The 12,659-nt window shown below is 28.9% G+C and overlaps 2 protein-coding genes across 2 annotated transcripts; one reads left to right on the top strand and one right to left on the bottom strand.

Annotated features, from left to right (window-relative positions):
• Nucleotides 1-2,893: 2,893 nt before the first annotated feature.
• Nucleotides 2,894-3,885, bottom strand: OCT59_001257 (uncharacterized protein; the record flags this gene model as incomplete). Its single annotated transcript, XM_066139429.1, has 7 exons — nucleotides 2,894-2,931; nucleotides 2,998-3,055; nucleotides 3,133-3,169; nucleotides 3,257-3,346; nucleotides 3,430-3,494; nucleotides 3,575-3,766; nucleotides 3,859-3,885. The coding sequence occupies 7 exons, from the start codon at nucleotides 3,883-3,885 to the stop codon at nucleotides 2,894-2,896; spliced, it is 507 nt and encodes a 168-aa protein (XP_065988833.1).
• A 6,292-nt stretch (nucleotides 3,886-10,177) lies between these two features.
• On the top strand, nucleotides 10,178-12,084 carry OCT59_001256 (uncharacterized protein). The gene is made up of 4 exons (XM_025318944.2): nucleotides 10,178-10,489; nucleotides 10,570-10,846; nucleotides 10,939-11,008; nucleotides 11,081-12,084. The coding sequence occupies exons 1-4, from the start codon at nucleotides 10,278-10,280 to the stop codon at nucleotides 11,407-11,409; spliced, it is 888 nt and encodes a 295-aa protein (XP_025174931.1). The 5' UTR covers nucleotides 10,178-10,277; the 3' UTR covers nucleotides 11,410-12,084.
• Nucleotides 12,085-12,659: the final 575 nt, after the last annotated feature.

Below are 12,659 nucleotides of genomic sequence, written 5' to 3'. Positions count from 1 at the left end.
AAAGAAACTTCTTATTGCATTATTAACAATTATTTTTCGTTTCATATTTTAGACATCAAGTAGTCGTTCTTTTGGAGTTTGAATCGAATTTTGTTATCGACAAAACTATCATCACCACAATTGCAACCGGGATTAATACTGGTAAATGCACAAACTGGTAAATGCACCAACTACTAAGTGAATTTTACTCATATCAATCACAACCATTACCATATGACAATGTGAATCATTACTGCTATGTCAACCATAACTGCAACAGCAACTACAACTATTGCTACAAGAACTGCTACCAGATGATGGAAGTCGACAGATCTCCAACGCAACTATATTCACTATTTCCACAAAATGAACAAACCGAATTTTTTTTTATAATCTTGATTAATTCATATTCCACATATTCCAGTTAAATACAAATATATATCATTAACTTTTCGGAAAGAAATAAGATCATAAGATTAAAACTGATCACTTGCTCTTTTGGCATTAATATTATGTTCTTCATTTTTACTTATAATGATATTTATATACTCATTATATATATATATGTATAATGTATGTACAGTATGTATATACAGTATACTTTTCTGGTTATATTTTTTCGTATGTTTGTATGTTTTCTTTGTGATTTTTATAAAAAAAAATGACAAAGGAATATCTTATTAAAAAGGCTTGATTTGAGTATTCACGAATGACGCAATAAAAACGTGATCAATCAAAATTTTTGATCGATCATGATCTCGATTCTCGATTCACTAAATTAAATACGATACCATAGTTGGTATCACATGAGTCATATGACGAGATTTTTTGAATAACTTCTCAGTACCTTCATTATAAATTGCTTTTCCTTCGTGATCTTACAGTACATTTTTAAATCGTAGATCGAAGTTATCGTTAAGGCTTTTAATCTATCCTTCTAATTAAATATCCGTAAAAATATCAACAAAGAAAAACACAGCTTTTTTCTTTTTTTCCAAGAGATCAGACCGATTATTAATGCAGTATGAATTTAATAAATACTATTGAGTCGTTGATGATAATAGGATCATAATATTCTATTATTAATTTAACATGTTCTTTAAAAGTAACAAACCCCTGGAGTATATTTGATAGCCGAAAGATCTCATAAATACTGAAAGTAAATTCATTATATACAAGGACCTAGAGAATAAAAGGTTCAATAACATTTTTCCTAATGGTGAAGAAAAATTGGGAACCATAATTTAAACAAGCTTCTTTGACTTCATTCTCCATTTCCTGCTGAAGTGTGCAGATTGATAAAGTTAAAATCTCTATTTCCTCCTTAATACAGGTCATTAAAAATTTGGATGGGCTGTTAGCCTGTTACTTATATTATTTTGAAATTTTTTTATGTTAATTCCTTAAATCCAATTCAGATTTTATAAATATTATCATAGAAACGACCATTTTTTGTTTTGTTTCTATGCCATAATTTATCCAAAGTATAACCTTTTTAGTCCCATTTGACCGAATCAGCTAAAGGAGATACATTAACTAGTATGTACACTTTTGAAGTACCTCCTTAATAGAAAAAGAGGTAATAATGAAATTAATTAATAAGAGAAAAAATAATATACTCTACCAAGCGAATATTCTAACGAATTTATCAACACAGAAAGTTACGAGCTCGACTTATCCTTGATTTGTTGATCATATTTTTAGGATAGAAGAGTAATTTATTAATACTGTGTGCTTCTGTTGATTACTAATAAAGCCTGATTAAACCGACTGGACTAAGAGTATCTCGAATACTTTTTATTTTGACTTTACCCTCTAATTGAAATATAAATGCACCATAACTCTTTAAAACCCGAATTAGAATTAATTCATTCGTCAATTAAATTAATTGACGTAATCCGTAATAACTTTCTATGATAATAACAACAGGTTTATTAAATATAAAATTAATGAATTTAAAAGAATAATATTAAAACGAAAAATTTATTTAGGTCTTTTTCATTCTCACATAAATCCTTGCGCTCTTATATGGTTTTATGCAATCATTCTATGACTTTTTGCGATCACAAACATTTCTCCATCTAAATTAAAAAAAAATCCTTTTTTTTTTTTTACAATTAATATTCATTATCAGATTATCAGATAAATGAGATAATTAATATGTCTTTATTATAGATTCTGAAGATCAATTAATATTATGAATATCTAATTTAAACACGTATCACGTGAAGTTACAGCAAAAATTTATGAAGTGGATTTAAAATATATTTAACACAAAAAACAAATTTTCTTGTATTTACATTACTTGACATAAAAAAAAAAAACTCGTGATACTTTTGTGTTTTAGTTTCAAAAAGTTTTCGCTGTATAATTTCCAAAAATTTTTATTCCTTTCATATCGAACTCTTCACATCCCTGCCCTTCAAAATATTGCAACCATGTTTTAAGATTATTAAAACCTTCTTACATCGATTACTAAATATCCTTCTTTATCATCATCATCATTCAATTCAGTTTTTTTCATTTCCTTCTTCCAAAATTAATTGTATAATTTCAGCATCAGTTGTTGGCTGTTCCGTTGGAATCATTTCTAAATATCGATTTATTTCGCCTGGGAACATTGTCAATAGATGAAAACTGTTGTAGCACCAGATCCTAAAATCTAACCACAGTCGCGTCTATTTCTGTATAGGGAGTTGCTGTGAAGGAAACATCTCCGACTTTCGCGCAGCTCGTCAAGAAGGTTTCTGACGATAGTCTACTAAAGGAGATCAATGCCCTCTTGATTCTCTCGACTTGCCATTTCCTGTGCAATTAGAGCTTGTTGGATAGTGGATACTATCATCGCCATTTTCATTAACAGTTGGTGAAATTCCAGTTTTTCGCCAACAATTGACAATTGGTTCTGCTTTTACTAAATTCCAAGCTTGTGCATTGACGTTAATTTTATTTCTATATTGAGAATTGTTTAAAATAAATATATAATATAGTAACAAAAATAAAAATTACAATAACTACCCTTAAAATTCACATTTGTTTCAATAATATGTCGTATGTAATGTTGTTTATAAATTGCCTTAAAACTTTTGATGATACATGCGCCAGCATATACGCGAGTTACATTTGGTAACATGCTGCCGCCATAATGTCTACATCCATGAGCCGTAGTATTAGGAGAAAGAAATGCACTCTAACGTGTGATAAATTCAAGTTATCATTAGTATGTTCATTGCTTGATTATCATGTTCGTCAGGATTAAAATGAGATGAAGCGTTACCTATAAGTAATAAAATTTTTCGATTTTGAGCCAAAATTTGTTATTAAGATAATCAAACCACTCACTAAAAATATCACTTCGCATCCAGGCCTTTGAATTAACATAATAAGAACATGGAAGAGAATTTCTATTGACTCGATGAAGACATCTAGGTTCTTTGAAGAACAAATTACAAGTGGTTTGAGATTTGAGTACCAATAGCATTTGTTGCTAAAAGAACAGTAATGCGAGTCCTATCCTAAAAACAATTTAATCAGATAACTATAAATACACAATGAAGTTTTGAAGCTTGGTTAAAAAGTTAATTAATTTACTCACCAGTTTGGTACCTGAAGTAGGAGCTGATGCAAGAGTTTGATTAGATGCCATACGAAAAAAGAGTTCAGCTTCGTTTGCATTGAATATGTTAAGTGTGTAATCTTGCAACTTTCTCCATTCCTCAAGAAAAGTTTCTAATGGAGCGCTATTTGCTTCACCATGTAAGCGACAGCAACGAATCTTATTGCGTTTCTTGAAAACAATATATTTTCACATGGAATGTTAAATTCCTATCCTCTTCAAATAACCTCGCCGCAATATGGTCATCAGCCGATTGAAAATACCTCTTCTCCACTTGGTCCATTTAACATGACGAGTTCCTGTGCAAAATAAAAAAGCCTTCTCCTTAATCATCAATTCTGAAATTGAAATATTATTAGCATTTGCATTTTCAACCCATTAACCCCAACGCCTTTTCAACTTGTGGATACTTAACTTCTCTATGACGAAAGGTCTTTTTTACTGGCTGATGTTGAAACTAATGCAAGTCATTTCCTAAAATCTTGGGAGATTGTTTGGTTCTGCTGGTTAAAGTAGTCGGAAATGTGGTGTTGTGTTTAATTTTTATTTTCAGATTTGGTAGCATACACACATATTTGTTGCTTCATATCCTCACTTATTACAGAACGCGTTCTTTTTGCACTGGCATTCTTGAACGTGTTTATTGATCATGCTGTCAGGTGATCTTTTGTTGACTGCGCGACGTGTTATATAATTTTAGGGTATACCTGGTATATTTTATATACCATATGTTATATATATTTTTTAGGGCATATACCTGTTATAAATGTTAAATTTCCCGGGAATGCGCGCACATTTAGCGTGATTGTGTTTATTGTGTTTATTTAATAAAAATTTGGGCGCGAAAATCTGTAAAATTTACCTTTTTGGAAAAACATCCCGTGTATGCCTTTAATATTTTTTATAGTTATCCAATGGAAAATTTAATTTGTTATTACGTGTTACGTAAAGTTGTGTTTTAATTGTTATTGTTTTTAATTTTTCACTTGAAAAAGAAATTCACGTTTCGTCACAACTAGTTTTAAAATTGGTATTTAAACAACAATTTTACGACCAGACTTCGACTTCCATTTTCTTTATTTTCTTCTCGAATTTCGAATATCCATTGATTTATTTATTAAAGAAATATTTTGAAGTCACACCACTGATGGGTTAGTAATAAAGTTATAATTGCATTTTATTTTATTTTATACTGTAACTCTTGCAATTTCACTAAAGCCACCAACTCACCGAGTTTTAATCATTATTTTTTTAGAGCACTTGTTGCTCCATCATCCTTGGTGTAGAAGAAATTTCTACACCCTCTTCGGACTTTTTAATGGTTCTGCCTTGACAAAGGAGAAAGAAATTCATTCACCGTCAAGGCAGAACCTCATTCTCCAAATGGGGTCTGGTCTAAGAAGATCAAGGTTAGAGAATTTTCTTTCAAAATTGAGAATTTTATTGTATTATATTTTTTGATATGACGATTAAAATACAATAACTTTTAAATTTTAACTAAAAAATCCCCCCACCCTTCTACCTTGACTTTTCTAGATCAGACCCCATTAATAGACAAAAGGAGAAATTCACTCTCCGAATAGACAAAAGGAGAAATTCACTCTCCGAATGGACAAAAGGAGAAATTCACTCTCCGAATGGACAAAAGGAGAAATTCACTCTCCGAATAGACAAAGGAGAAATTCACTCTCCAAACGAAGGTGAACATCGGTTACCTAATAATATCAAGAACAAGACATTGTATATAAAGATTCGCGTAGAACAAGACAAAGACAAAATGCTTACTCGGTAATTTCGAATACATAAAGGATATATCAAGATTAAATGGATTGGAAAAGAAAAACTCTTTAATTGGGTTAATTTCGTAAAATGACGAATTAAAGACAAATTTTCTATTTTAACTTACAATTAATATAATTTTTTTTTTTAATCCATGTTAACAATAAACTATGTCCAATTTACAATAAATGTACAAAAAAATTTTCGCAAATATTATTAATAAATCCTGTTCGATTTTTTAATGTTATTTCAAAAGAATTGAATTTTGATAAACCCTTCAATATCGATGATAATAATAACAATTGTTTTCACTTATTTTTCCCCCTAAGTTTTTTTTTTAATTTACCTAAAATTAAGATATTCATATTTTAAAATTAATTAATTGTCTGTCATTTGTAATTGTACTAATGTACTGTACATTACGTTAATAAGTTTACCTTAAGCGATCGAAACAGAATTTTGAAATTAAGAACCTAGAAATTCCGTATTTCATCGTCATCGAAGTTTCCCAGCCATGAATTCAAAAGATTTGAAGATATGTTCTTCCAGTTCACGCGCGAATATCACTAAAGTTAACCATTCTCGTTAACTATAAAGTCCTCTTGGGTAATTTTTTCATATCATCATTTAATCATTTAATATTTCCATCATTAAATAATAAATCTAATAATATAAAAAAAAAGATTATATAATAACCTTTTGATTTAACAATAAAATAATAAAAAATTTACCCTTCCAAAATCTTCTTTTATGCTATCTTCAATATCCGATGATCAGCACAATTTCTATTCATACTCTCCTGTTGTCATCTTTAATTTGTCCATGATCATGTTGGAATTGTACATATTATTTTTTCGCTTTTATGTGTGCAAAATCTAATAATTTATTTTTCTGATTTTTCTTTTACAAAAATATTAATTGTATTCATTAATTTAGTTGTTTCTTGTTAAATAACTTCAATTAATTAGACAGATTAAATCATGCGTTGATCCTTCAGGTTTGGTTCCATTTCTAAGTTTTATTTATTTATTCATTTATTTTATTTCTTAAAGAGTGGTACGTTCCATTTTCTAAGTTTGTTCTCGGTTTGATGTTTTTTTTTTTCGTTCGTTTCTTGATCACGTGACTGAAATTATTGAAAACTATGACCTCTATTAAACCCCTTGCGCAAATTACGCTGGCCTTTCCCTGCCACTTCAGCAAAGATCCCAGACTTGTTTCCTTTGTAATGATTAGATTTATATCCGAATACTTTCAATTGCTGCCTTCTGTTCATATACCTAGGACGTTGTTTATATTCTTGGTCACATGACTTCGTAGAACCTATTCAATTACCCATTATATAGTTTTAATGCACTATGATCAACTACTACTAAATTTCAAATTTTGTATTGGATACTTCAATTTTGAAAGATAATATAATCATTATTTATTATACAGATGACCACGAGCCATTATTAACAATAAGATAACAACTATGTCTCTCCAACAAAGAAATATCTTCACAAGAATATGATTCCCATTTCTGTAAATATATCAATTCGTATTCTCCTAAAAAAAATATCTATATGTATAATTTCTCGTGAACTAGCCTTTCCATGTTGCACATAAATAATATTATACAAAATAACTACTTCAACGTTACTTTATAATAATTATAGGAATGTAACTGTAGATTTCAAATCAAGTGTTCATGGGTAATTCCTGGGTTACTTGAATAGCCTCTATCACAACACTCGCTCCATCGTTTCTCTGTCAATTATTTGTAAGGAGACTAGACCTCACAGAATATAGGACCAATTTCATCATCATATTCTCCATCGCTAACAAATTTATCTAATGATTATCCCCTCTATTATTTTATCGGTTGGTCAAAACCCAAATTTAAATGGTTTTTGTAATTTCTCAACTATAATGTTGATATTTAGACATACCCAATTATTCAGTGAGTTTAGAAAACACACGAACAAAGTGTCCTCCACAAACTCTTCGATATTAAAGAAAACTTCAGCTTTATAGTTAAAAGAAAAACCTTCTCCACGAGGATCTTCTCGTGATCAATTCGAGAATTCATTTTCTGCATTCATATTCATAAAAAGAACTTCTATATAAATTAGAAATTGTAGGGTATTTAAAAGCGAATTAACATGATAATATTTTGATAATATCAACAATTAAATACGTACCTATCATAGATTTCTTTACATCTCTTTCTTTATAGATTTACTGTTGTCTTGATTACAAAGATCAGACCTCTAGATTACTGATTGCTTGACAGTGTAAATAGAAATGTCAAATCATAGTGTATGAGTCTGAAGCCATTTTTAATAAAACACGTTAGAATTCATTTTCTAATTAATAAATTGATCAAATTAATAAAAATAAATACCTTTGACCATCTTGTAAATATTCGATTTGAATATAGGACATCATCATCATTGTCATATTCATCTTGACGAACATAAATTGTTTTAGTTATCACCTCTCCAGCTTTATTTAATAAGGAAAACCTTCCCCACCAAATATTTAATATTCTCGAACGATTTTAATAAACGTCATAAATAGTAAATTTAAATTTTGTATAACCTCTCTGTTAAATTAAAAAGTGAAAGGTATGTAATAAAAGGTCAATGTGACATATATGTTTCATAAACTTTCTGTTATTGTTCGTAGAAGACTCTGTTTCTTGTCTATGGTAAAGTCCAATGATTGAAATACAGGTGATTATACAATTTTTATATAATTCATAAAGTAATAAAGAATTTTTTTTTTCATTTGATGAACTGATGATGATCAATGATCATAATCTACAGTTATTTGATTTTTGATTTATTTTATGAAATTCAAATAATAATTTAAAATCTTGAATAGAAACTTTATAAATATGTAAAAATTAAGGATGGATGAAATAAATATCGAAGATAGAAAAGAAATACTTTCAGCTGAATAACATAACAGAACTTACAATCTATCACTCCAAAAAAAGAACCGGTTCAACAAACTTAACAAACTTCTAACGATGATCGTGAATTTGAACGCTATGGTTAAAGTCACAACACAGTCACAGGACGAAAAACATGATATAGTAGATCAAAATGAAGTCTCATGAACTTGCACTTGTATATAAATCAGATCCAACAGAAAGGAATGTTCTAGATCCATACGATAAGAATTCTAGATATTCTGAAAAACAAAAAACGGGAGTAAAATTACAATCAATTTAATAACATTCATAACGAAGGTCCGTATTATTTACGACCGTTGGAGGAGTAACAATACGGTTACAACTCCGCCCACACCACCACCAAATCCTATTTTTGGTTTCAGCTCCAAATCGTCCAGCAGCTATTGCTCAATAAAATCTTTACATTATCATCATCTCATCATCATGAAATTCCTCTTTCATGGCATTCCATTAATCGATTCCTCAGCAGGGTTATTTTAATAATAGTGTCGAATGCGATATAGAAATCGAGATTTTAATTACGAGAGGGTACAATTATTTGACAGAATACGAATTAAAGATAGAACTCGTATACAGTTAGAGAAAGAAATTTTTAAATAGTAAATCGAAAGAAAGGTATAATCGTTAAAGAGAAGAATAATAGAAAGGGATCGTGAACGAACACGACCGCATGATAATCCGATAAGTTATTATGAAGAATCCCATCCACATATGCGTGTTCCGTATTATGAATATGGTAGAAAAGCGGATAGAATGCGTGCTCCATATTATGATTACCATTGAGAACCTGATTTAGAGAAGGAGAATATCCTCGTTACCGTGAATTCCTTATTACTACCGCGCATCATCACCACCTCTTGGTAACTTTCCTTATAAGGACAACATGAAACGTCCTAATGATTATTTTTATCAACCCCAACTTATATATATACTTATCCTAAAAGATCAATATCTCCTCGAACTTGTTATTCACATAATAGGCGTTCGCTTTCGCCTTTTTTTATTGAAACTGTTCGCTTAGCTGTGGTCTATTTGTACAGTCTTGATCTTTTTTTTTTATTTGAGGTGAGTAATCTTTTCCAATATTTAGAAATGCTTAAAAAATCCGAAATCTTTCAATTGGACCATGGCGATTCATTATTTAATATTGATATTCATTGATACTTTTTTATTTGATTAGGTTTTTATATGATCAAATTCTAACACTTATAATAGAATGAACTATCCAAAAGTGTAGGGTTTATTATTTGTAAGCCTTTTTCAGGCACCAATCACACCACCAATTTTTAGAATAGTAAATAATATACAATATTTTTGGTTTTTGATATGAATATCATATCATTCTTTCCAATATGATAAAATTAACTACATTATTGTAATCCAATTTTTGATTTATTAAAAACAGCAGACATCTTTATTTATATTCGATTTACCAGTGTTCATGGATAACTTAATACACCATTTTTCATATGATACATAAAATTCACCTTTTTCTTTTGAGACCAAATTCACTAGAACGGGTTTTCTAAAAATAAATTCTTTAAGACAAGTTTAATTAGGTTTCTAAAAATAAAAAATGTGAGTAAAAAGTGTAAAACTAGTAGTAAACTTAAACTTTTTCTGTGATAAAATTCAATCGATGGTGCAAGTTTTCTAAAAATAAACTAAGTGAATGAAACCAAATTCAATAAATGGATTGAGATTTCTAAAAATAAAAAAAAATAACTTTTAAAGTAGGGACATGATAATGTTTAAGGTTTGATCAAACATCTACGATAAGATTTCGGTCACATGAAAAATCATATATAAACCCCTTATATTTTTTTTTTAATGTAACCAGACTAAATACAGTTATCAATACAAGTTATCATCTCGTAAAAAAAGGAATTACTGTCGAACTCTCTGTAAACTAAAAAATATTTTAAAAAATTTATAAGCATGGATGAATCATCTCACATTGAAGATGAAGATGAATATGAAGAAGAAGAAGTACCCGTAGTAGGTATAATAGATATCAGAAAAGAAGGGTATAGAAGTGACCAATTATATTGCGCACATCTCATGTTAAGACAAGCTTGGAATGGTAATTTCGGTGCCCCAGTTGATGACTTATTACGTTCAAAATCTGGTGCTAAAGTTCTTGATTTTGGGTAAATACTTTTTTTTAAAAAAAGTATAGAATCAATATAAAATAAAATTTATTTAAATATTATTTACCATATTCTTTTAGATGCGGTTCAGGTTATTGGACGTTAGAAATGGCAACGGAATTTCCATCATCAAAATTTTATGGAATTAATCCAACAGCATCCTTCCCCGGATCAGTTTCACCCAAAAATGTTGAGTTTATAGTATCAAATGTTCTTACCGATACTCTTCCATTCAAAGATGCGGAATTTGATTATGTGTTTGCTAGAAATATAATGTTTACCTTCCGTAAACCCAATTTCGAATCGATTGTAATTAAAGAATTATTGCGAGTTCTCAAACCTGGAGGATACATTGAGGTAATTTAATAAATAAATATATATATATTTTTTAATCCGATTTTTTATCAAATAAATCCAAATATTTAATGAAAAAAAAAATTCTTTTTTAGTTTGTTGAGGAAGAAATTACCGAAGGCCATAATAGAGGCAAAGCATTGCTGCGTTGGAATGTTGATGGATGTAAGTAAAATATTTAACATGACGACTCTTTCTTTAACATTCAATTTAATTATTAAATTTTATGTTTAATAGTGAAGCCTTGGCTTGAAACTCAAAGTATTGATTATGAAATTCCATATCGATTTGAAGAATGTCTTAAAAGTACAAATCAATTAAAAGATGTTATGGAACAAAAATTAAAAATTCCGATTGGTAAATCTAATGGGTTTATCGGGGAACTTTCTGCCGAATATATAATGAATACTGTAAAATCGATGGCTGATAATTTAATTTCAATTATGAACTTAACGAATGAAGAATATGATAATTTAGTTGGAGAAATTGAAAAAGAAGTCAGAGATAATGAAGAGGATAATAATGCTTATTTTTATTATCGAAGATATTTAGCTTTAAAAATGTGAGATCCTTTTTTTTTATAGTAGAAGTAAAATATATCATATAAATTTTAGGGATAGGGTAGCAATTAATTACGGATGTCTTATATATTACATTTAATAATAATAATAATATATAAAATAATTATATTCAAAATATAAAGACATCATATTGTTTGAGGGTGTATTCACGGACATTACGGACATGTAAAGATGTTGTTGAGGGCGATCACAACATATTCACGAAACGATACGACATACAATGTATTTTATGAATACTTTGAATTTATGTAAGATTCGTGAGACATCAAAGGAAAAATATTACACGAACCGTGAGATAAAAAGATTATATTGTAAATTCTAACGATGTTTTTTTAAATATGATCTTATTCTATACAAGAACAAATAATCGAATGTCTTATTTTCGAAATTGGAGGATTAATTTTTTCAATTGCGATCAGTAAACGATGATCAAATTATTTATTTATCACAATTTCGTTTTTACGCACATTTCTGAAAATCGAAATTATCGATTAAGGAAGAAGTAGGGATTTAATTTGATTAATTAAATTAAAGAATAAATTGTACATGAAATATTGTGTAAAATTCATAAAGAATATATGAAATCAAAATAATTAATAAATAAATGATGGACCTACCCGATCCGCACTTTCTTTATCCTTTTTATTGTATTATTGTATAAATAAAAAAAGAAAAAATTTTTTGTGTATAAAACTAGTCAAATGACATGTAGATCACGTGAAATTTTTTTTGTGGACTTTGTGGACTTGTGGTTGTAGCGCGTAAAATGTGATAATGATAAACACTGATGATAACGAATGTTGTACAGTATGTACAGTAACCCTAGTTATTGTAATTGTTTCCAAGATAAGTAATTTTGATAAGAAAACATGTATAGAATTTGAAAGGTTTGAAATTGGGGTAAAGATTTTTTTTTCCCATCAGGCCTGGGACATAGACGTTAATGGCTAGAAGCCAAAAAAAATAAAATATCATCGATTTACATAATATTAATTTTAAACTAGTTTAAAAATTAAAAAAAATTTCATTTTTTTCATCCCCAAAATACCCAATTAAATTTAGGTTAAGCTTTTATTGATCAATACTCTTTTGGAGTAAAGGATTAAAAGAAATACCAAAAATGTACATTTTAATAAATATCAATAATATTCAATAATTTATTCACCAATCGCGTAAATTCCTCTATCCGTAATAACCATTTTATAATCTGATTGTTTTGATTGTTTGACCTACAA

Source organism: Rhizophagus irregularis, chromosome 1 (assembly GCF_026210795.1).
Source record: "Rhizophagus irregularis chromosome 1, complete sequence".
NCBI classification, from domain to species: Eukaryota; Fungi; Glomeromycota; class Glomeromycetes; order Glomerales; family Glomeraceae; genus Rhizophagus; species Rhizophagus irregularis.
This window is presented reverse-complemented; position numbering and strand designations above follow the sequence as displayed.